General features: G+C 42.2%; 2 protein-coding genes across 2 annotated transcripts; one reads left to right on the top strand and one right to left on the bottom strand.

Moving 5' to 3' along the window:
- Positions 1–3,575: 3,575 nt before the first annotated feature.
- LOC123440760 (probable cinnamyl alcohol dehydrogenase 1) lies at positions 3,576–8,761 on the bottom strand. Its single transcript, XM_045117309.1, has 7 exons — positions 8,590–8,761; positions 8,365–8,467; positions 7,845–7,958; positions 7,518–7,745; positions 7,090–7,375; positions 4,189–4,339; positions 3,576–3,947 (listed from the first exon to the last, which is right to left on the bottom strand). The coding sequence occupies exons 2-7, from the start codon at positions 8,451–8,453 to the stop codon at positions 3,751–3,753; spliced, it is 1,065 nt and encodes a 354-aa protein (XP_044973244.1). The 5' UTR covers positions 8,454–8,467; positions 8,590–8,761; the 3' UTR covers positions 3,576–3,750.
- An 11,391-nt stretch (positions 8,762–20,152) lies between these two features.
- Positions 20,153–24,481, top strand: LOC123442090 (carbonyl reductase [NADPH] 2-like). Its single transcript, XM_045118193.1, has 6 exons — positions 20,153–20,193; positions 20,496–20,581; positions 23,222–23,371; positions 23,607–23,836; positions 23,935–24,136; positions 24,468–24,481. Exons 1-6 carry the CDS (start codon positions 20,153–20,155, stop codon positions 24,479–24,481), a joined length of 723 nt encoding a protein of 240 aa, XP_044974128.1.
- The last annotated feature ends 1,012 nt before the right edge of the window (positions 24,482–25,493 follow it).

Genomic DNA, 25,493 nt, shown 5'->3' with positions numbered 1-25,493 from the left:
ACATGGGCTCCTAGTTGTCCCAGATGCAAGTCCATCCTTGACTGGCAACTGGGCTTGTAGTTTGTTACTGTTCCAGTTGTAAGTCCACGCAACTAAAAAATGGTATCGTAGTTTTGTGTAGTTGTTTCAGTTGTAGGTCCATCCTTGACTCACACCTAGGACTGTAGTTTGTTTCATCCGGGTTGCCAACCCAGTATTGACGCGCAACTAGTAATGTAGTTTGTTTCATCCCACTTGCAAGTCCATCCTTGACTCACAATTGGGCTTATAGCTACACATCTGTCACAGTTGCAAGTCCAGCCTTGACACACAACTGTGCTCATAATTTTGTTGTTGTCCCAGTTGCAAGTTCATCCCCCGACTCGCAACTGAGCCAGTTGTTTTCAACCCAGTTACAAGTCCACCCCTGACTTGCAACTGTTATCGTAGTTTTGTGTAATTGTCTCAGTTGCAAGTTCACCCTCGACTCGCAACAAGGCCCAAAGTTTGTTTTTCATCCCAATTGTAAGTCCGACATCGAATCGCAACTGAGATTGTAGTTTCTTTTCATCCCAGTTGCACGTCGAACCATGACTCACAACTAGGCTTGCAGTTGTCCCAGTTGCAAGTCTACCCTCGAATCTCAATTGGTCTCGTACTCTTGTAGTTTTGTGTAGTCATCCGAGTTGCAAGTCCACCTTCGACATAGTTTTTTTTTCATGCGAGTTGCAAGTTCGTCCTTGACTCCCTCTCATGTTCAAATGTTGAACCACGATTAGAGTTTGAACATGGTGTTCTTTTGGTTGGGAATTCACTCACCGACTACGAGTTGGAGTAACCTTCAATCAATTAAGCAATGGTTGAGCTCAAACGAGGGTATGCCACATAATTACATGAAGCTCATGTGTTAGAAGATTTGGAATGAGATGAATGCTAGGGTATTCCGTTCCAAAGCTTCCCTTCAATCCAGAGTGGTCTGCAAGTACAGATGAGGCCAAAACGTGGGTGGCCGCTGGGTCTAGATTATTGGGCAATTTAATTTTGGGAGAGTATCCTTTTTATTGGACATGTGTGGCCTTGTAACCTTAAAAGAATTGTCTTACCCCTTATTATTTAACGAGATGAGGCAAAACTTTTGCCTCTATTTAAAAAAATGTCAAAGATTCTGCAAGAACCTCGACAATCTATACAAGGGGAGACTCAGTGAGCTTTTATTCAATGTGGACTAATAAATAAAATTTGAGTATACAATCTATACAAGGTGAAGAATGGTACGGTAGTAGAAAACGGGGCTATAACCCCGGTTGGTAAGGGCCTATAGTCCCGGTTCTCCAACGGGGACTATTAACTTGGGACTAAAGACCCCTCCTTTAGTCTTGGTTTGCCACGAACCGGGACTAAAAGCCCTCCACGTGGCTGCTAGGGCTCGAGGACCTTTAGTCCCGGTTGGTGGTACCAACTCGGACTAAAAGTATTTTATTCGACTTTTTTTTAAGTAAATTCATTTTTTTATTTTTTACTATTTTCAAATCTTTGAAATATTTGACAATTTAATCTCTAATCACCCCTACTCACTCCTCGGATTAAAAGTATTTTTTTTTTCGATTTTTTTAAAAATAAATTCATTTTTTTTACAATTTTCAAATCTTTGAAACATTTGTCAATTTAATCTCTAATCACCCCTACTCACTCCTCCAGCGTGGATCACTCATTTCAAATCGTCTAACTTCCCGGTCAGTCACCCATCCTATCACTAATCCAACCCAAGCACATGGTCAGTCACCCATCCTATCACTAATCCAACCCAAGCACGCTTAACTTTTCGGTTCTATCTTCACTGGTTTCCAAGTCTCCACTTGTTGTTTTCTTGACAATAGTAAGCTATCAATCCTATTAACCCTTAGGTCTTGATGTCACGTGACTTAATTTTTTGAATTCCAAACAATTATTAAAAAAAACAATGTTTAATAAACAACAATAATTAAAGGTTGAAACTTGGCATGGTATCATACATCAAATGCTCCAAAATCTTGCTCACATCATATTTAAACAGGGACATAAATAAAAATACTCGTCCAAGCTAGAGATCCCCAAGCAATACATAATATATAATATCTAGAAATAGAAGTGTTCTCCCTTGCGAACACTACTCGTCTGAATCAGAATATCCCTAAATTGGTGGTGGTGGTGCTTGATGTACGAGGTGACGCTGGCCATAGTTCATGATTCAAATCCCGCGGTACAATTCGTATGCAACGTACACATCTTTTGCTGCATACTCAATGTTGATACCGTCAAGTGGGGTCGTCTCCCACTCTTTGTGCTGATCCGAAGGGAATTTGGTCTTCATAACAGCGTGCTCCTCGTCGATCCTGGCGACTGTCATATGAGCCATCGAAGTCCTCATATGTCCAACTCTGAATATGCCTTGGATATCAATGTGGCAGTCAGCTGTTATCTCAATACCGAAGCTGTGCCTCATCTTGAGCTTGCCATTCCTTATATCAACGCTAGCAAAATGTATACCGCTACGAAGGAAGTCCATGAGTACTGGATAATGCTTGTCACTACTGCAACAACAACAAATTAAAATGGAACAAATGTTACATACTGCTGCAAAACAAGTATATTTTGGCAGAAGTATAATAATTAAGAATCATAACAAGTATATTTTGGCACAAGTATAATATGCAACTATAAAGGAAAATTCGTTCACTTCAACAAAAGAGGAATCAAAAGAAGCCCTAGATGTTGCTATCCTATGCAATTTTCATATATGAATCAAAAGAATAAATATATGCAACAAGGAAAATTCTTCCACTACAACTAAAGAGGAATATGTATTTTTCATAGGATTCAAATGAAACATATTGCTATCCTATGCAATTTTCATATCCTATGAATTGATCAAGAAACCCTAAATTAAGTATGCCATATATGTTCTCCCAACAAGGAAAATTGTTTCACTACAACTAAAGAGAAATTGATTTTTTAGGATTCAAATGGAACATATTGCTATCCTATGCAATTTTCATAACCTTTAATCAAAGAAAAGCCTCAAAACTTACCTCACCCATTGGAAGACAATGACATTTCTGTTGAAACAAAGTTGGATGACGGCAACACCTTCTTGATTGGCCGTGTACTCGAGATCAAGCCCCATGAACTTGTCTTTGTCCTCCGCCACTTTAAGCCGTTCCTCGAAATAGGAAAGAAAACGCGACACCATGGCGTTGTCGTTCCCGTAGCGAGTGATTGGATCATCCATGGTGGAAGATATGAGGAAGAAGAGAGGAGAGAGCAAAGGAGACGAGAATGGCCGCGGTTACGGTAGCCCTCGCGGTCTATACCGCTTATCCTGTTTTTCGTCGCGCGAAACGACGCAGGATGCGAACGGTTTGGGCCTTAAGGCCCGGTTTGAAGCACCAACCGGGACTAAAGAGGCTCGCACCAGGCGAACGGTTGCCACCACCCCTTTAGTCCCGGTTCGTGGCTCAACCCAAGACTAAAGGCCCTTAACGTGTTGATCGGTCAAAAATTTCAGAAAATCGATATTACAATAATTGAGCATCCATATGGAGGTCTATTTACATACCTTCTGAAAGTAATACGCATATATTTACAAAAATCTTCTATCACGGACCGGAAAGCACACCAGAACATTACAGAGGAAAGCCCTATATCACCAGTCAGCCGCGATTATTGTGTGGAAGATTCAACTTTATTCTACACACTTTTATAAGGATTCGAGATGTGCCAACCGCGAAGATATTACTTGAAAGAGCTCTCTATGTCGATTACAAACCGGTACTTGACATCCCGGTTGACAAGCCTCTCGAGAGCCTCGTTGATGTAGTCTATCTTTATCACCTCAACATCTGGGTATATTTTGTTGGCCGCACAGAAGTTTATCATCTCCTGGGTGTCATTCGTGCCTCCGACTACACTGCCAGATAGAGTCCGTGCACCTGCAGTAAGTTCTGATTAATTATGTTTCGATAAATGGCCGAAAGCCAGTTCCATTACACCAAAACAACGGTAACAAAGGTTCGAATGCTTATAGATCCTCAACTCTTCACCAAGTTTTGCATCAGCAGACCAGTGGTCTGTTCGACGGTATACAGTCTCATACAACCATACAAGATAAAAATAAACATACTTTTCACTCAGTAACTATTTTGACTCGACTGGTAATGGTAAGGTGTTTACCCAGATTAAGTGTTGCAGGATGCACTCTGATTTCTCCAGGAAAGCCAACTAGTGCCATTAGGCCACGAACTTTCAGAAGCGCGAGATAAGGGTCAAATGGGTGGTCACCGGAGGCAGTATCGACAATGAAGTCCAGAGAATTTTTCAGGGACTGCAAAAGTAAATCATTTCGTTATTCTCACGAAGTATAAGCAGACTGAGAAGAATAACAAGCAGAATTCAGCTATATGAGTTCATTTTGTGCGAGAGACATTCTGCAATCAATCTTGTTAGAACTATGTGGTCCTTTTATCACTATTTTTTTTCTTTTTCCTATTATTTTTCTCTTTTTTTAGCAAATGCTCACCCATATAAAATTTATTCAAAATTTCAAAAATGCTCATCTTTTTTACAATTTTGTTCATAAAGAACATATATTCGCAATTAAAAAAATTATAGAAATATGTCAAAAAATGTTCGTTTAGATAGAAAAATGCTCACATCAGTGCAATGAAATTTCTAAACATATATAAAATAGTTTTTTTTTCATTTATTGTTTGTTTAAACAAAAATATTTGTTTATTCTTCGTTTAAATGGAAACATGCTCACATAAAAAATTGAACACTTTTCAATTTACCGAACATCTATTAAATAGAAATAGAAAAATGAAAGTATATCAATCAACGGTTGGATTATTGTTCTTTTTTGCTTCTTTTTCATTCTTGTTGTTTTTTGAATTTGTCATTTTTGCTCCTTTTCAAAAATGCTCACATCAATATAATAGACCCAAATTTTCCACACACTAGCATTATAGGCGAAGCATCGATGATAAATTTCATTGAGTTTTGATATTTTCTTTGTTTTCTAAGGCTTTCTCGGTGAAAAAAACTAAAACACTGGCGAGCATGACGCAACATGCGTTCGTTGTTCGAATTCCTTCTACTTCTGCATGGAGGCCTGCCATGTGTATGGCCACATGCTGGCAAAATTTGATCTCATTTTATACATGGCAAGAAGCATACCGTGTTTAAAGGTGGTGGTTCAGATAGCCAAGTATGATAAGTCTAGATGCACTTTTTTCCATAACAATAAAATGGACCCAATTTTTTTCCACACACTAGCATCACAATGCCAAACATCCATGACAAACTTCATTAATTTCTGACACTTTATGCATGTTCTAGGATTTTCTCGATGAAAAAACCTAAAACACTAGCCGGACGCGACACAAGATGCATTCAATGTCCGAATTCCTTTAAACTTTGCATGGACGACTGCCATTAGCATGCCCACGTGTTGGAAAATTATGATGTCATTTCATGCATGGCAATAAGCACACCATGTTCAAAGGTGGTACTTCGGGACCTCGGTTGCCTGGTAGGGCAAGTCTGGATGGACTTTTCTTAAATCAATAAAATAGATTCACCTTTTTTCTACACACTAGAATCATCATGCCGAAGGTGATAAATTTCATTTGAGTTCGGACATTTTATGCATGATAAATTTCATTTGATTTCAGACATTTTATGTATTTTATAGGGCTTTCTCGGTGAAAAAACCCAAAACACTAGCCGAACGTCATGCAACTTCGGTTATGTGTCCTAATTTCTTCAAACTTTACGTGGAGACCTGCTATGAGCATGTCCACGTGCTGGCAAAATTTGGTGTCATGTCATGTATGGCAAGAAGCATATCATGTTCAAAGGTGGTTGTTCGGGTTCGTCGGTAGGGCAAGTCCGGATGCAGTTTTTATCACATCAACAAAATGGACCCATTTTATTCACACATTAGCATCACCATGCAAAGCACCCATGATAAATTTCATTGAGTTATGACATTTATGCGTTTTGGTTGGGCAGGAGGTTCTGTCTCAGAGTCCCTGGTTCCTCATCGGTTAAATGGACCAAAATTTTGACATGAGTTAAATGGATCAAATAATGTTCATGCTTTGAAAATTTATTTGGAATATTCAAAATAATCATGTATTCAAGGTTTTTACACAAATATAAAAAAAGTACGCAGAAATTTAAAATAAACTGGTTTATGATTTTTTTTTCATATTTCTGTTTTTTCTTCAAATTTCGAATTTGAAAATGTCCATGTTCAAAATTTAGTCTCTCTTTTTAAAATATGTTCGTGTTATGACATTCAGAGTAATTTTAAATGAAACGAACAGTTTTTTAACATGTGTGTAGATTTATTTTGGAATGTGAATATTTGTACTTTATGAACACAATTTAAAAAGCATACATTTTTTAAAAATTTGAACAAATTATTATAGGCACGGGCATTTTTGGAAAAGGAAAAGGAAAGAAAAAAAAGTAAAATAGTGATTAAAGGATGGATTCAACAATGGGCCGGCCCTACCGCGATTTGAAATAGTAGAAAACAAAGAAAGAAGTAAATAGGCACAATGATTAGATGTCCTAGTTGGTTATTGTGGTCCTCCATAGACGGATAGATCTTGGCCTTGTATCGATGCGGGTGAAAAGACCATCCTAACCTTTATTATAAAAGGGTATAGGAAGATTACAGTCGTCAATGTGTTTAGAGGGATATACCGAAGCAAAAGTGAAAACGAAAAGAGACCCTCTGTACAAAAGAAGAGCATAATTGTGGTAGCAAAGTGTGGCGTCAATCCTTATAGCGGAAAATGATGGACCATTTCATATGTCACAAGTGTTTCCTGAATGATCATTCCCTATTTTTCTGGGAACAGCAGCCGGGGAAAATAATAAAGGAGGTTGAAATGGTTTGATAGTGGATAAATTTACTTACCTGTGTCATTTAACTGTACTCCTTTCAAATATGCAGTAGGTTACTACACTCTAGCTTGTAATGTGTACTGACATCTATTCCTTTGTGCATTTATGCTTTTTCAGTTGGAATCTAACATGTAAGAGATTAAAGATGTTCAGTACCTCCATCTGGTTTTTATCTGATGACACCACAAAATTATCTGCGCCAAGAAGGTTGATAGCTTCATCTCTTTTCGATTCACTTGTACTCAAAACTGTCACATTCATTCCAAAGGCTTTCCCAAATTTCACTGCCATGTGACCCAACCCACCAAGACCAATGACACCAAGTGACTTCCCCGGCTGGTTCATGTTATGTCGCGTCATCGGAGTGTACACAGTGATTCCAGCACAAGCTAAAGGTGCCGCCTTTTCCAGTGGGTAGCCATCAGGTATTTTATAGCAGTACCTGTCACGAATCAACATGAAATGCAAGATTCTTATACAAGAAAAGTTGATTTTGACTTGGAGGCAAAAAAGAATTGCCATCACTATTGTCCAAAGACAATCTACACCAAATTCAGAACATCCAGAAGAGAATGCATCCATACCGTTCATGAACTACAATGTGAGTGGAATATCCTCCCTTGGTGACAGTACCGTCCGTATCAACACCATTGAAAGTGAAAACAAAATTTGAGCAGTGGTTCTCGAGGAGGCTATTGCAGTTGTCACAGTCACGGCATGAGTTGATGTATGTCCCAACAGCCACATGGTCACCCAGTTTGAAGCCTTTGACGTCTGAACCGACCTCGGTTACAACTCCAGCAATCTCATGCCTATATCACATTGAATAGGGGCCAATCAACAGAAAGAAAAATGCATTAGCTGTTCCAAGTTTTTTTTTTCAAGTGAATACAATGATCTGAAAAGCTTACCCAGGGACTAAAGGGTACACCGAGTCATGGTGCAAATTTCTTGTCCACTGAACATCAGCAAAACAGACGCCGCAATGTGTGATCCTCAAAGAAACATCGTCATGTCGCACAGCCCTAGTAATCAATCAGGGTAGCATATGCATAAGCACTAGTTCTAGTTATAAGAAGAGAGTGACGCCCTAACAAAGCAGTTAGTTCAGTTGGCATCGGCAAGGTGTCTACTCATAATTTACAGCGACGAATGAATGACTGGGCTAGCACATACAGTAGAAGTGTATATATATTCAGAGAAGAAAGACAAGCATATAACTGGGCTAGAAAAGAACTTTGAAAAAAAAATAACTGCATAATAATATACGGCACAAATAATTGGATATTATTATGACGGCTTTTCAGAAGGATCGTTTGCTAAAATAGCTAACTGCATTAGAAGTTTAGAACTGGTGTGGAGAAGAGCAGAGCTTGACTGTTTTTCCTTGTAAATTAAAATCTCACAAGGGAGGGTTGCGTGGTTCATTACCTACGGTTGAAACTGTGAGGGGAGAGTACTCCGGAAGGATCTTTTGCTGCCCAGGCGCTGCAGTTGCAGCTCTCGGACTCAGCAGCCATGCCGGCCAACTGAACTGCAAAGACAACAAATAAGAAGATAAATAAGAGTGAATACAGAAGGCAGGTTTGGTTTGGTTGAGGTGTGTGCCGAAGACATAACCCGAGGCAATGGAATCTCCACGGAACTGATCGGTACCTCAGAAGGGAATCGGTAAAAGCAGGCAAACGGGGGTTCCAGCTTCAGTGCAGATGTGCGGCGGCGGTGAGCAGAGGCGTGGCGGCTTTAACTTGCAGCGCCACCGTGCTTGCGCTTGTGGTGGGTAGACCTACCCCATGCAGTCGCAGTGCACGTAGATACGAGTATAGTTTTAGAAATCCTAGTGGCAATTTAGCTATGTCACTAGTGACATAATGACTTGTTGGTGAAACAAATCGCTCCGCGCTTTCGGGATAAGGTTATATAACCATAGGTTATAATATCCTCATTGGAATCAAGTGACTGAAAGATCAAACGAATTGTATAATTGGCCAGTATTTTTATTGGCACTGATGACTTTGCGTGCATGCTGATCAACTTTTGGAAAGAAATTAAAATTTGGCACTGAAGACGGCGACGGCCACGGCATCGACGGGCGTTTTTTTAACTGCGTTTATTTACTTTTTATTTAAGTTTTTCTATTTTTTTAATCACGTCCAACACAGACATGATTTGGGGTGCGGCCGCGCGATGGATGCACGTACGACCCAACGGACATAAACGGACATGGGTGAACCCATTGCCGTCCCAAACGGACAAAATCCGGCCAAACCGGACGTCCGTTTGTGGTCGCGCTGTGGAGTTGGCCTTATGGTTTGACATTGTGCTAATGTCATTTGGCAACTCCACCTAACCCGGTTAGTGCGATACTATACATGCTAAGACTCGGACGGGACAATGAATGTTTTTTTTAACATAGAATAGACGTAAGTGCTCATGTATATGCGCATATATCCATCCCATGCTAAGACTTGGATGGGACAATGAATGTTTTGTTAACATAGAATAGACCTAAGTGCTCATGAATGATTTATACGAAGAATATATTGGTCCATCCTACCCTACGAGCACATGAATGATTTATACGAAGAATATTTCACTCCCACTCACTATGACACCATTGATCGACTTTTTCATGATGTCCCGAGGTATGGTTATTATTTTAGCTCAATCATGCCTCAATTAGCAGTCATCAATGACTGACAAGAAAAATAAGCCAAGAGTGACACAGGAATTGAGGTCACTGCTGCTGCATTATGTAGAGCAAGAATATGTTTCATTTTTAAACTGAAGACTTTTGACAAACATGAGCGCAAGTTCAGTTTCACTTTTGGTAAAACCATTGGCTCTATCCTCAATGCAATCAAGTGATTAAAAGATCAGTCTAGAACACGTGACCAATATGTTTAGGCCTTGTACAATATAAGTCGTTTAGGAGAGATGCTTAGAGATATAGATAAGTGTTTTTTAAGCACCGATGCTTATTTATAAAGGATAGGCACTTAATTAGACGTCTCTTTGGTAGAAATAGGCATCAGTGCTTTAGAAAAAACACGGTTTATTTTTTAAGCACCTCTCTAAGAACCTAACATTGTACAAGGTCTTATCGACACTGATGGCCCTATCTATGCCGATCTAGTCCACCTAACATTGTTTTTGAATGAAAATTAAGTTGGCAGTTCACATCTGACGCGTGGCATCGCGACAATATCAATTTGTAATTACACCTAGCCTGGTTAATTGCAGAGTATCAATCATATACAATATGAAAAATTGGCATATGAGGTAGCTCATGACATGTATTTTGTATTCTAGATGTATTTTTTCTTCTTCTATTAACATGATCAAAGTTTAGAAGGTTTGACTTTTAGAAAAAAATATATGCAATAGTATTTTATTGTAGTACATCTATTTATCCCCTATAACAGTATGCTCCTAGTTTTCAAGAGCCCACATTCAATTGAGGTTTTCAATTGAATTTGGGTCTCCGATTTTGACCAGGTCAACAATTTCTCAAATCTCTCCCCTTCAATTCTTCTATACTATACAATATGCTTCCAAAATTTTAAGGCCTCTCAACTAATTGAGGTTTTCAATTGGGTTACCTGATTTTGACCGGGTAAATAATTTCTCAAAGAACTCCCCATTTCAATTATTTTAATTCCCTAATTTGAAAATCTAAGGCCTCTCAATTAATTTTTGATTTACTTTACGATTTCGACTAGCTAGGCTAATGATTTTTCAAACCAGTTAGCAACAACAGGCCTATAAAAACACAACAATCCTCCACACCTTCCCATCACCTAAAAAAGAGAACCTGATCTACAAAAAACCTAGAAAAAAGAAGCACCATCATATGATATTGTAGCACCAATATAGTACGTACATGCAGTCAGTGACGCAGAGATTTCCTCACATATATATATGTTGGCTAGTGGATAACACAAAACCACACCACCAAAGACCCATGAAATCACCGCATTACAATAAAAAACACTCCATCATCTCCTCCACACGCCAAACTAAATACTCCATCATTTCCAAAATATAAGTGGTATTAGTTTCTTGGAAAGTCTATTTTCTTTAATAACTTTAATAAAGTTCAGAGCAAAAAAGACCGACTTCCACAATATTAAACAAAAAAGTTACGGAAATTCATTTCATGATGAATCTAATCGTACCAATTTGATATTATGGATTTTGATATATTTATCTATAAATTTAATCAAACTTAAATGGTTTGAATTTTCAAAAAAGCAATACACATTATATTTTAAGACAAAGTGGATAATATTATTAAGAAATCCAACAATGCAATCAACATTATATTATGGTTTTTTAAGAAACCACACGGTTCAAACATACGCATGCGATTTAAGGGTCAATGTTGGAGATGTCCTTAGGTCCTTTCTTCTTTCTACTCCACCTTACGTGTTTCCCCTCTACTCTCTCTTTACCCTAAATTAATTGAAACGGGAGACAAAAGGACAAATAGGGCCCCACTATTCTATTGATGATAAATGGGAATACTTGTTATTTTCTTTGCAACTAGGTTTTATATGAAACAGAATATATGACAAAATATCACCCCAAAAAAAGTAGGCTGCAAACTAATCACATTGGGAAAAAAACCCAGCTTAACTAAACCGACCTTCAATGGACCCTTTCTCGTTCAGTGAGCTTCGACTTTTATCAAAGTTCAATTTGATATAATGCATAGTTGTTTGTCTTATCTGCTAGCACAGTTATAAACTAGATCGAGCCATCATGAGTGCCACTATGCATTAGGAGAGAACTTCCCCATCCAGGGTAAATACACATTTATAATTTTTCCCTGGATGTTATAAGCATCTTATTTTCGTATCTAAGGGATTTACTCATGGAAATTATTGGGGCAGCTCCTATAATTTTGTCGGGCAACAGAAACAGCTCTTAAAACTAAATGGCAACTTAAAGTCTAGCTTACCAGACTGAAATTTGTGTGTGAGTTTCCTATGTGAATAAGGGTGTCTAGTTAATACTCCCTCCGTCCGGAAATACTTGTCGGAGGAATGGATGTATCAAGATGTATTTTAGTTGAGCGAATAGCTCATGTGCGACTTTTTTCTCTCTGTGAATTGACTGCAAAGCGACATCGTTCGTAAGAAAAGCTCTGCTGCGGCATCTCTCTGCGCACAAATAGTCCATGCACGATATGGGCCTTAGGCGCAATCTCACCACTTATCCATCAGGATTATGGGGAGCCGGGTGGGACCCACCGCTTACCCACGTCGGCGTGAGACAACAGCGTCGACCGTTAAATCGTTTTCCCATGCGCGCGCATCCTCCCTCTTCTTCTCCGGCGACGAAGCACGGCAACGTCGGCGAGCTCCGATTCAGACAAGCATAACAATAAACTTTACAACCATTCAATTGAATTCAAACAACACAGATAGGATCTAGCAAATATAGCAGATAATTATGGGTACTATTACACAGGGAGTAGTTCTAATGGTGGGCTCGTCGGAGCAAAAGCCACACAGTCAATTAGTACTTCGATTACGGTTCGATTACATACATCTACACTATTTCAGTGGATTAGATAGCTAGATCCCGCAACTCCTACCCTTAGTTCAATTCAAAATTGGGCTCACCTGAGCCCCAGGGGTGCGACGGTGACGAGGCAGCGGCGCCGCTCAATCGGAGTCAGAGTCGGAGGCGCCCCACCCCATGTCGGCGCGGGATTTCTCGACCGCTTCACAGTAGCGGAACTCGTCGAGCTCCTCTTCCATCTGCCGGCGCGCGAGGAGCTGCTGCGGCTCATCCTTGGTGTGCTCCATGATCTCGGCGATTACGCCGTCGAGGTCGCCGTCGTCGACGTAGTCTCCCGGCAGAAAATTGAGGCGCCCGACGCACAGTGCCAAGGCCTGCTCCTCCACCTCCCTCTTCGGAGGCGGCAGCGGTGCGCGTGCGATGGCGGAGCTCCCCGCGCCACTGCTACTTCTCAAACAACAACGTCAGAAATTGACACGTTGACGGAGACTTGCTTGCGTTGGTTTTTTCCTTGAAGAAGAAAGGGTGATGCAGCACAGGAGCAGTAAGTATTTCCCTCTGTTTGAGAACCAAGGTATCAACCCAGTAGGAGAATCGCGTCAAGTCCAGAGTACCTGCGCAAACACAAAATAGCTTGCACCCAACGCTATAAAGGGGTTGTCAATCCCTTCAAGATTGATTGCAAAGTGAGATCTGAAGGCGGAAAGTGCAACGAAATAAATATATCTCGGAATGGCTATGAAAATGCCATAGTAGGTAGGTATGGTGGCTGTTTTGAGGACGGCATATGGTGGGTTTGTGCACCGATGAAAGTTGCGCGGCGCTAGAGAGGCTAGCAATGGTGGAAGGTGAAAGTGCATCTATACCATGGACTCACATTAGTCATGAAGAACTCACATACTTGTTGCGAAAGTTTTTATTAGTAATCGAAACAAAGTGCTAAACGCATACTCCTAGGGGAAGGGTTGGTAGGTGTTAACCATCGCCCGATCCCGACCGCAACACAAAGGACGACAATCAATAGATCAATTATGCTCCGACTTCCTAACATAGCGGTTCAGCATACATGCATGTTAAGAGAATCACTAACTTCAACACAAGTATTTCTAGATTCACAACACCCTACTAACATAACTCTTAATATTACCAAATCCAATTCTCAAAACTAATTGAGAGGAATCAAAACTTCTCTTTATACTTAATGCACATGAAGTTGTAGGTTTTTGTATCCTCTTTGGGTACCTATCACCTTTGTGACTACTTTCATAGCACAAGCCAACTACCAAGTCACGCACCGCCATGCTCTAAAAGATCTAAGTGAAGCACATAGAGCAAAATTATCTAGCTCAAAAGATAAAAGTGAAGCACGATGAGCATTCTAGCAAAATCACGATGAGCGCATGTCTCTCTCAAAAGGTGTGCAGCAAGGATGATTGTGACACAACAAAAAGAAAAGACTCCTACGATACAAGATGCTCCAAGCAAAACACATATCATGTGGTGAATAAAAATATAGCTCCAAGTAATGTTACCGATGGATTGAAGACGAAAGAGGAAATGCCTTCCCCGGGCATCCCCAAGCTTAGGATTTTCGGTGTCCTTGAATTTGGCTTGGGATGCCTTGGGCATCCCCAATCTTGATCTCTTTCCACTCTTTATCCATTTGTCCATGAGAACATCACTCAAAACATGAAAACTTCACAACACAAAACTTAAACAGAAACTCGTGATATCTTTAGCACAAGAAAATAAACTACCACCTCCTTAGGTACTGTAGAAATCTTGATTTCTATTTATATTGGTGTTAGATTACTGTATTCTCACTTTTCCATGGCTAGTACCACCCCTATACTATCCATAGTTTCATCAAAACAAGCGACCAACTCAACAAAAACAGAATCTGTAAAAAATAGACCAGTTCTGTAGCAATCTGTATACTTCGTATACTTCTGATACCTCAAAAATTCTGAAAAATTACGACTGCCTGGGAAAAAGGCATATCAACTAGCAGCAAAAAGAATCAACTCAAAAGCTCTTTCTGAATAAAAATGAAAAATAATCTCGTGAGCAAAAAGTTTCTGTCTTTTTCCAGCAGGATCAAACAACCATCACCAAGACTAGTCATAAAGGTTTTGCTTGGCTCAAACACAAAAATAAACACAAAATACACAATCATAACAGAATTATGATAGTGTGGACGCAACAAAACAGAAAGAAAAAGATAAATTCACTGGGTTGCCTCCCAACAAGCGCTATTGTTTAACGCCCTTAGCTAGGCATTGATAATTCAATGATGCTCACATAAAAGATAGCAATCAGACACGAAGAGAGCATCATGAAACATGTGACAAACATATCTAAGTCTAACATACTTCCTATGCATAGGCATTTTATAGGAAAACAGATTGTCAAGACAACCAATAGTTACCATATGCAAGGAAGAAGAAAGAGACAATAGCAATCTCAACATAACGAGAGGTGATTTAGTGATATGAAAGTTTCTACCACCATATTTTCCTATCTCATAATAATTACATGTGGGATCATATTCGAATTCAACAATGTAACTATCACATAGGATATTCTTTCATGATCCACATGCATGCAAAGTTGACGCTCTTCAAAAATAGTGGGATTATCATCAACTTAAGTCATGACTTCTCCAATCCCACTATTAATATTGTTGCAAATACCATAATCATCATGAGGCTTAAACAAATTTTCAAGATCAAAAGAAAAATCATTACCCAATCATGATCATTGCAACAAGTAGAGGACATAGCAAAACTAGCATCCCAAGCTTAGGGTTTTGCATATTCTTAGCATGATTGACACTAATAGGATTTATAGTGAAACCATTGTAATCATGCTTTTCATTCAAGTAGCCCTCGCGAATCACTTTATAAATTTCTTCATCACGATTTTGAGATTCATGCATCTCAAGCAAAACTCCATAAAGATAGTCAAGTGCACTCAACTCACTAGCAATTGGATCAACATAATTGGATCTCTTAAAGAGATTAGCAAGTGGAAGAGGATCCATATCACTAGATTTTCAGCAAGCGAAGATGCAAGCATATTGAAGGTACATAGCACACAAGCGAATGGAAAGCAAGCGAAAGAAAAAGGCAAACGAAGAAAAGGGCAAATATTTTTGTAAATTTTTGTTTTTCAGAAGTGGGGGACAAGAAAACGAGAGGCAAAAAACTAAATGCAAGAGATGAGTTTGCGACACTTACTTGGATGAGTTCTTGACTTGATCCTCCCCGGCAACGGCGGCAGAAATCCTTCTGCTACTTCTCAAACAACAGCACCAGAAATTGACACGTTGACGGAGACTTGCTTGCGTTGGTTTTTCCCTTGAAGAGGAAAGGGTGATGCAACATAGGAGCAGTAAGTATTTCCCTCAGTTTGAGAACCAAGGTATCAATCTAGTAGGAGAATCGCGTCAAGTACAGAGTACCTGCGCAAACACAAAAGAGCTTGCACCCAACGCTATAAAGGGGTTGTCAATCCCTTCAAGATTGATTGCAAAGTGAGATCTGAAGGCCGAAAGTGCAACGAAGTAAAAGTGTAAGGCTGAAAATATGATGTGAAGTAGACCCGGGGGCCATAGTGTTCACTAGAGGCTTCTCTCAAAATAGCAAATATTACGATGGGTGAACAAATTACTGTCGAACAATTGATAGAACCGCACAAATTCATGACGATATCTAAGGCAATGATCATACATATAGGCATCACGTCCGAGACAAGTAGACCGATACTTTCTGCATCTCCTACTATTACTCCACACATCGACCGCTATCCAGCATGCATCTAGTGTATTGAGTTCATGACGAACAGAGTAACGCCTTAAGCAAGATGACATGATGTAGAGGGATAAACTCAAACCAATGATGAAAACCCCATCTTTTTACCCTTGATTGCAACAACACGATGCGTGCCTCGCTACCCCTTCTGTCACTGGGTGAGGTCACCGCACGGTATGAACCCAAAACCAAGCACTTCTCCCATTGCAAGAATCATAGATCAAGCTGGCCAAACAAAACCCACAACTCGAAGAGAATTACAAGGATACGAAATCATGCATATAAGAGATCAGAAGAAACTCAAATAAGATTCATAGATAATCTGATCATAAATCCACAATTCATCGGATCTCGACAAACACACCGCAAAGAAGATTACATCTGATAGATCTCCATGAAGATCATGGAGAACTTTGTATTGAAGATCCAAGAGAGAGAACAAGACATCTAGCTACTAGCTATGGACCCGTAGGTCTATGGTGAACTACTCACGCATCATCGGAGAGGTCATGGTGTTGATGAAGAAGTCCTCCGTATCCGAATCCCCCCTCCGGCAGGGCACCAGAACGTGCCCCAGATGGGATCTTGCGGAGACAGAAGCTTGCGGCGGCGGAAAAGTATTTTCGTGGCTCCCCTGATTTTTTCTGGGATTTTAGGGAATATATAAGTGAAAGACCTAGGGCAGAGGAGGCCCAGGGAGCCCACAAGCCTGGGAGGCGCGGGCCCCCCTAGCTGCGGCTAGGGGGCTTCTGGGGTCCCTCGTGACCCTTTGCATTGGTTCTCAAGTCTCCCGATCGTCTTCTGTTTCGGAAAAAATCTTTTTGGAAGTTTCATTCCGTTTGGACTCCGTTTAAAATCCTCCTCTGAAAAGGGTCAAAAACACGGAAAAAACAGGAAAAGGCACTTGGCACTGAGTTAATAAGTTAGTCCCAAAAAAGATATAAAAGGCATACAAAACATCCAAAGTTTGACAAGATAATAGCATGAAACCATAAAAAAATTATAGATACGTTGGAGACATATCAGCCATCCGCGCCAGAGGAGCTGCCATCGCCACCCGTGCCGCCGCCGCTATCTCCATCCAGCAGTCATGCTCCTCCACCTCTCGACGAGCGAACGCAGGCGGCGCCGCGAGCCCCCAGTTGGTGTACCTACGCGCGTCGCGCTTTCGAGCAGCGTCGGAAGATACCTGTGTTGCCCGTTCGTGGTCACAGGCGGGCGCCGTCCGCTTCGCCCCTTGCCAGTCCTTATCGGAGTGGTTTCCGCCGCCGAAATGGCCGCCACACGAGGTGGAACTTCCGGGCCTCATGATCGTCGAACGGCGACGCTGGATCTGCGGCGGCGGGGCTAGATTGCGTGGTTTTGTTCACCGGCATCGAGAGTGGCTCAGATTTTTATTGGAGTGATAATAGCTAGGGTACGACACATTTTACCCCATTTCACCGGATAAATAGAGGAGGGGGACGGGAGGCTGGGCCGTGGCCTGAGAAAGGAATTAGTACGTGGGTTGTGGCCCAAAGTTAAAAGGCGCACCGTGAGAATTAAATCATCGAAAAAATATTATCAGGCATAATCCTACTGCTGGCCTAGAACAGGGCTAGATCTGGCACATTTAGCGTCTTTTTACTAGGTTTTTGAAACTTGTTTGAAAAATGCTTGAAACTTGTTTGAAAATTGTTCATGTTTGAAACTTGTTTGAAAAATGTTAGAAACAGTGCAATCTTAGTTTCAAAAATGCTAAGTTTGACCAAATTTGAAATGAGCATAAAAAATTAAAAAGAAAACAAAAAAAATGGAAAACTAGTGCACATGTTCTTAGTTTGTCATATACTAACAACTCAAATTTATTTGGTTGTTTAAGACATGGTGGAAAAAAACTTGGTTAGAAATGAGGCTGTTTACCCTACCTTTGAAGCTGGTTTGGAACTCATGTATGAAGATTATTGGTTTTTGGTGTTGAACTTGAAACTTTCAAAAACCTCATAAAAGCTTGGTTTTGGAGTGACTAAGAAGGATCCAGACTTACTTTTTCATTTTCATGTTTGAAACTCGTTTAAATGTTGGTCAAACTTAGGTCTAAGTTTGACCAAATTTGAAATGAGGATAAAAAATTCAAAAATAAAATAAAATTGAAAACCAGTGCACATGTTCTTAGTTTGTCATATACTAACAACTCCAATTGATAAACAAGGTATAGACATATTGAAGCAAAATATGCTTGCATGTGGTGTGAAATCTCAAATCTCAAATTATGAACTCTCATGTGTGAAACAAGTGGTTTTAGGTGTGGAACTTAAAACTTTCAAAAACCTCACAAAAGCTTGGTTTTGGAGTGACTAAGAAGGATCCATGCTTACTTTTTCATTTTCATGTTTGAAACTTGTTTAAATGTTGATCAAACTTAGGTTTGACCAAATTTAAAATGAGCATAAAAAATTCAAAAAAAAATGAAAAACCAGTGCACACGTTCTTAGTTTGTCATATACAAACAACTCAAATTTATTTGGCTGCTTTAGATATGGTGGAAAAAAAACTTTCTCAAAGTGCCATTTGGTTAGAAATGTGGTGTGAAATGTGGGTTTGTATAAATGATAATAAACCATTTAAAATCAAAAAAGGAGAAACCTTCTACAGATGACATCTTTTATAAGCATGTAGATAAGGTTTCAACTTAAGAAGAAGAAAAAATCAACAGAGCAGTGCTAGATGTTCAACAGAGCTAGAATGCCACAATCCTAGCTAGATGGTGCCTCGCACGCCCACAAGGAACACAAGAATAACACAAAGTTAGCTAGATGTTCCTCTTGCTGACAAGATTTCACCTACAGGAACGTGCGAATACCAAAATCGGTATGTAACTGAGTACACACACATGGTGTTCGACAGAGTGATTACATGGCCAGTTCACCCCAAAAGTACTCCCCCAGCGCTCGGCAAACTAAACTACAGTCTTCAGTTAACAATATTCACAAACTAAACGGAACCCCAAACTAAACTACAGTCTGCAGCTCAATCTTCTAGCGTCCATCTTCCCTTCGAACGCCATGGCCCTCGAGCTGTCTCTGTTGTTGCAGCTGGCTCTGTAGCTTGACTGAATTTCATCTCGCAGAGAATTTCAGAGCACACCAATGTGTCCTCCGCCAGCCCGGCAACTTGACTGAAATCCTCTAGGGCCACCGCTACTTCGAAGTCCAGGCTCGGCTCGCGTTGAATCAGGGTTGAGCATGTTGAAATCCTGCTCAATGAGCTCTGGCCCGAGCTGCTCTGGTCGCCCGCATCAATGTTGCGCATCGAGGCAAACCTCTGTCTCGCCCTCCGCGGCGAATGACGACAAACTGGAAAACCCTCGCCGCCGTAGCCGTGACGCCGCCACGCCAGCTTCAACACCTGCTTCATTGAAATCCGGTTTCACTTGCTTGGATCCCTCATGGTTGCCCGAGTCACGAATCGGGCCGCCGGTCTCCTCTGCGACCATCGACACACACCACCCCATCCTCCACACTCCCTCGTCGCCGTTTCCTGCGATTGCGACCCCAAGCCTTGCGTCGCGGCCGGCCTCGACGAAGATTGCTGCTTCTCTTTTCGCGTCGCCGCTCGTCTCGCCCGCTCCATCTACCGTCGTCGCCAGCATTGATTTCCTCCAGCCCGAAGAAGCCGAGACAACATGTTGTAGACTAGAAAAACCCGCAGTGATGGACGGCGGCGCGTGGCAGTGAAAAACCCGCAGGGAAAAGGGCGTCACCAGGTCGAGACGGTTCCGCCATGAACAGAGGCATGGGTCGCTACAGTGCATGCCCCGGGTTGACTGGACGTGTGAGGTCCCACTCGTATAATAAACAAATCCATGTAACGTGGTTGACTGACGTGGGGACAAGGCCATGTCGCCGTCGTCTGGGTCCCACGTCGACGTGGATGAGTGGTGGGTCCAACCCTTAACGTCCGACGAGGGCATTAGTTGAGCTTAAGGGCCATGTCGTGCGTGGCTATTCACGCACTCCAAACTGTGGCACTATAGCCATTCTCGTGAAAAACGCCGCATTCCATCCAATTTCTATGAAAAACATCGCACAGGGGCTATAAGCTCATTTTAATTAGCTATAGATACATTTATTTTTATTCATTTTTACGATAAGTAAATCCAAACGGAGTGTGTAGTTCTCTGGCATTCTGTTCATAGTGCTCTGTCATTGCTGCTGGGATTATATTAAAGATCTGGAATAGGGTATTCCTGGTAGGCACAATTGCTGCAATTCCATTGTGTGCCCTTAAGCTCGCTTCTAGGGGCTTTTCACTTGAAATGTACGCTAGTAATTGTTCTCTCTACATAATGTTGCTCGCTTGGTTCAGACACCGGTCAATGATTTGGACTAAAATGTTTGTTTGGTTAATGTTTTATAAGTTGATATTCCCTTCATTTTTATATACAAGACCACTATTAAAATTATAATTTACAGAAATATAAGGCCACTAACATTAATCGATGCAATATTAATGAGTAACAAAGAAGAACATTAATTATCCCTTGCATGAATACGGGAGTGAGATCATTGACTTGATGTGAATGAGAGAAAAAAATACACATTAATTTACACGATAAATAAGGAGACAAGGTGTTTTACAACATTAACCTAAAAACAATAATTTTTGTCTTGATATCTATAATATGGATTTATAATCTTGTATACATAAATGGAGGAAATATGTTGCAAAGATAGCGATCAGCTTATTTCTTCCCTCATGGAGGTGTCACTCTCTCCCCTCTCTTCGCTTTTATTCATATACACACAAGACCGGCACTGATTGGTTAAATCACGGTATATGCCTAACGGCTGGGACCCGAAACTTTTTTTTTATTTAAAGAAGGATGATCCTGGGCCTCTGCATATTCTTTTGCATCTGAAGATGCATGCAACCATTTTATTAATTATTTATAAACATCTTATAAAATAGTAAATTCAAAAGTCTGAAGCCACCATCTTAACAACATTTATCGCTACTCATATCCACTTCATAAATGGGTGTCGATAGTCCAAACCTAATATCAAACAAACATCGCACAAATGCCTAACATCTAAAGCCGGATGTCCTAACCAAGCTAAATATCGGGTTTGGGACGTAAATCGATCTAGCACACTTATAGATCGTCATCGCCATCTTCCACTGATCCATCTTCAAAGCAGGAACTCACACATTAACCATGCAAGGCGTCTCATCAACGTCCCCATGGCGCCAGACAACGCCTCCTTCCCGCGCACATCCATCATCACACATCCTTCGCTGAGTCCCTACCACGCCACGCCGCCGAGACTCCACTTCGTCGATGCATCACAAGGAAAACCGCTCCATCGCTGGAACCATCGACCGGTTCCTCAAGCCAATGCACACCTTAAAGAATGACGCCCCAAGGAGGGAACGACACAAGTGTGTCGCCGTCATTCAATCGGCTGATCTTGAGTTTCCCCCAGAGGTAGCGGAAGGAGTTGGGAGTTTCACCTCGATGACGCCTTCAAGAAGGAAACAATACCGAGGGCATCACCATCACCGGCTCCAAGTTTTCACCCAGATTTGTCCCATGAGCATCCAACCAACACTACAAGAAAAATTATCAATTATGACCAAAAAAATGACGGTGGTTTCATTGGTCATTGATCCATGACCAAAATTCCGAAATTAGTCATGGCAAGTCTAAGAGGGTCCAAAGCCCATAATGTTATGACCTTTTGCGTCCATTAGGTCATGATACTATTGCACAAATTGGTCATTAAGTGCTACTGATTGAAAAAAGAAGAAGAGAAAAAGTGATAGAGGTGTGTTGTATGAGGGAAGGGTTTTGGAGCGTTGGATGTAGGAAGAGAGGATGGCCAGGACTTGTTTCTGGGGAGGGATCCGTGTCCTCGCATGTGATAGGCTCTCTTTATTCAGATCGACATATAGATCACGTCTCTCTCTCACACGCACCAGATCCAGAGCACCCCGCCCCTGCCTCTTTCCGCTTCATCCCCGCCGCCGGCGCCCTCGGCCCCAAGCCCCGGCGACCGCAGCTCCGTGCCCCCGCAACCTGGCCTCGCCCCCGGTCCCAAGCCCCGACGACCCCGGCTCCGTGACCCCGCGCACTGGCCTCGCCTCCGACATCCCACGGCCCGGCGACCCCCGCCTCGCCGCCGCACCCCGGAGACCCTAGCATAGGCCCCACGCCCCCGCAGGCCCACTACAAGAAATATGCTCATACATGATGTTTTTTAAGACGTCGTTGATGAATTCGTCATAAATCTATGACGATTTATCCGAGATTGTCGTAAACTGTTTGAGGGGATCAAATCTACATATAAATTACGATGATGTGAGTCAAAAACGTCGTAACCACATAAGATGAGATCGTCATAACTTTTACGACGATTATAAAAATGTCGTAACACTCAGAACCCTTCCCACGGATCGATGACATGGCGTCCATCCATCCATCCATCCATCTCTCCATCCGACATCCATCCATCCATCTATCTACAAAGAAAAAACTGAAAAAAGATAACCCCACCCACAACCCAAAACCCTAGCTCACATCCCCCATCCCACTCTTCCTCCCTCGTCCCCATCTCCTCGCAGCCGCCGCCGCCTCCTCCCCGTCCCCTCCCCCCTCTCGATCCCCACCTCCTCCCCGTACCCTACGAAGAGACCCCTCCTCCTCCGCTGCCGCCATTCCTCCCCTCCCTTCTCCTTCCTCGTCGTCGCAGCCCCTCTTCCTCCTCCTCCTCCACCCGCGGCCGCCGAGACCATCCCGCCACCCGCACCTCCTCCTCCCCATCCGATCCCGCCCGCATCGACCCTCCACATCCACACCCACACCCACCCGCTGCGGTTGCTCATCCGCCGCGTCCTTCAACAGCTGGGCCGACCTCCCGGCCGCCGACGACGACCCCCTGGGCCTCCCCTTCCTCTGCATCATGCAGCAGTTCCTCGCCGCCGCCCGACTCCTCCTCATCCCGGTCTGGACCTCGCAGCCCGCGACGAGGCGGCCGTCGGCGTCGCGCTGGTCGCGGCCTGGCGCTGCTTCGGGGATGGCGGACTCGACGCCCTCGTCAACTGCTCCTCCTACGACGGTATGCACACATACACACATACACATGCCGCTGACAGACACCGTGATACACATGCCCATTTTTATTTGTGACAGAATCACAAATGCACAAGCCCGACCCATCATCGTCCTAATCAATTCTTCAGAACTTCAGATCTTCTCTCCATCTCCCAGTCAGCTTACCTTACCATCCACCAATTCCGTCCATGAACATCTTTGAACCATGAATGTTTTGCTTGCCTACTATATATGAGCAGGGGAAGTGCAAGACTGCCTCAGCGTATCTGAAGATGAGTACAAGAAGACCATGAAAGTCAATGTAATCACACCTTGGCTTCTGATAAAGGCGATGGCGAAGCGGTTCCGGGACGCGCAGTCCGGCGGTTCCGTCGTGTGCTTGACCCAGATCATCGGCGCCGAGAGAGGATTGTATCCAGGGGCTGCAGCATACGGCACGAGTTTAGGCGCTGTTCATCAGCTCGTCAGAGTAAGCCTTCTTCCCTGTAATACCAGCCTGAATGCCCACATAAATCCTGAATACATGCACAAGTAACATAATCACAATGCTCTTTGTTGTTCCTTCAGCTGTCGGCGATGGAGCTCAGCAAGCACAAGATCAGGGTGAACGCCGTCTGCCACGGCCTGCACCTGGGGGACAAGTTCCCTGTCTCTGTTGGGGAGGAGAAGGCCGAGAAGGCGACCGGGGAGGAGATGCCGCTGCGGCGGTGGCTGGACCCGGACAAGGACCTGGCGTCCACGGTGCTGTACCTGGTCGGCGACGAAGGGAGTAGTTTTTTTCTTCTTTTAAAAAATACATGTTGCAACATTACTGCCTTTGTGGTGTGGGGAATAAGCATTGCTGCGTAGTTGCACTGTCATGTTGGTAAAATGAGAACGATAAACATCTATTCCAATTCTGTTACTACAAACATATTTCTCTCCAAACATCACTGATTAGAGATACACAAGAGAAATTATTTGACCCTTTTCATGTCACCAAAAGGCACTTCAGCTTTAATAGACACTCAGGCCCATTGTTGTTTGTTTAATGGATGATATATGAATATGGTGCACCTGGTACTGGATTACCATTGCTATACACCTGTATCTGTGTGTAGGCGCCAATAGTTGACCGACGTGCGGTTACCTGACTTGTTACTGGATCAGACATTCTTGATTTGTCATTTTCATTATTACTCCTAGCTTCTTATATGACGACGTTCGTATTATGAGCTGTTGATAGCCCAGTAAATTGCAAGATTTTTTTTCAAAGTAACCTTCCTTTAGGCATCTGTACAATCAACCATATGATAGAGAATTCGAGCTGCTACATATGCATCTTCAACTCCAGTTCCATGGTTGCCATGACTTCAATCTGAACCAAGCATATGTTCCTTTTAACTCCCCATTTAAATATCTGATTGTTGGTGCTTTCCCAGGCCGGTCTCCGTTGTGTATACCATGATCGGGGACGTCTGCCTGTACATTGTTGGCAAGGATGAATATGATGAGCTTGCTCGTGAGTGTCATTGAGTTTCAGACGTTGGTCGTGAGATCGTTTGGTAGGTAAGCTTCCAGCTATTTTTCTTGCCGTGTAGCAGTTAAACATGCCTTGTAGCTATTTTTCTTGCCATGGATGTAATGTGTACAACAAGTTGATGGGAATGTAATTTGGTATATGGTTTCAATTTCATTTCATGGCATGTGATTTGTAATGACCCAGTAAAATTCACATCCATAAATTGTCCTGCTCATGCACACGAAAAATTGATATTTTTTAACAATTTGTAATAAGTAACTAGTTATGCCTCTGTTATATTTGGGTTCTTTCTCCTGACCCTTGAATTTTCTCCATGACAGGGAAGTTGCTGTTGCAGCAAGGCCCTCTAAGAAAATATGTGATGCCTCTGCACTATTTCCTCACCCTCATCGGGATCTCATGCCGGTGGCAGCGAGCAGGGGACGCCGCAACGGCGGACAAGGGAAGGAGTTTCGGGTATCGACGCATCACCGGTTGTTGGTGATCTGGTAAGCATCTGGATTTATTAATCCTCTTATAAACAGGGAATATGCTAGGTTGTCTATTCAGCTAACGTAAGCACTCATCCCCTGCTTTTGGACTCTGCAGGCAAGGTTGGTGAACT

The sequence above is a fragment of the Hordeum vulgare genome, chromosome 3H (genome assembly GCF_904849725.1).
Source record: "Hordeum vulgare subsp. vulgare chromosome 3H, MorexV3_pseudomolecules_assembly, whole genome shotgun sequence".
Lineage (NCBI taxonomy): Eukaryota > Viridiplantae > Streptophyta > Magnoliopsida > Poales > Poaceae > Hordeum > Hordeum vulgare.
Note: the sequence above shows the minus strand (reverse complement) of the source record. Positions and strands in the feature narration are given on the sequence as shown.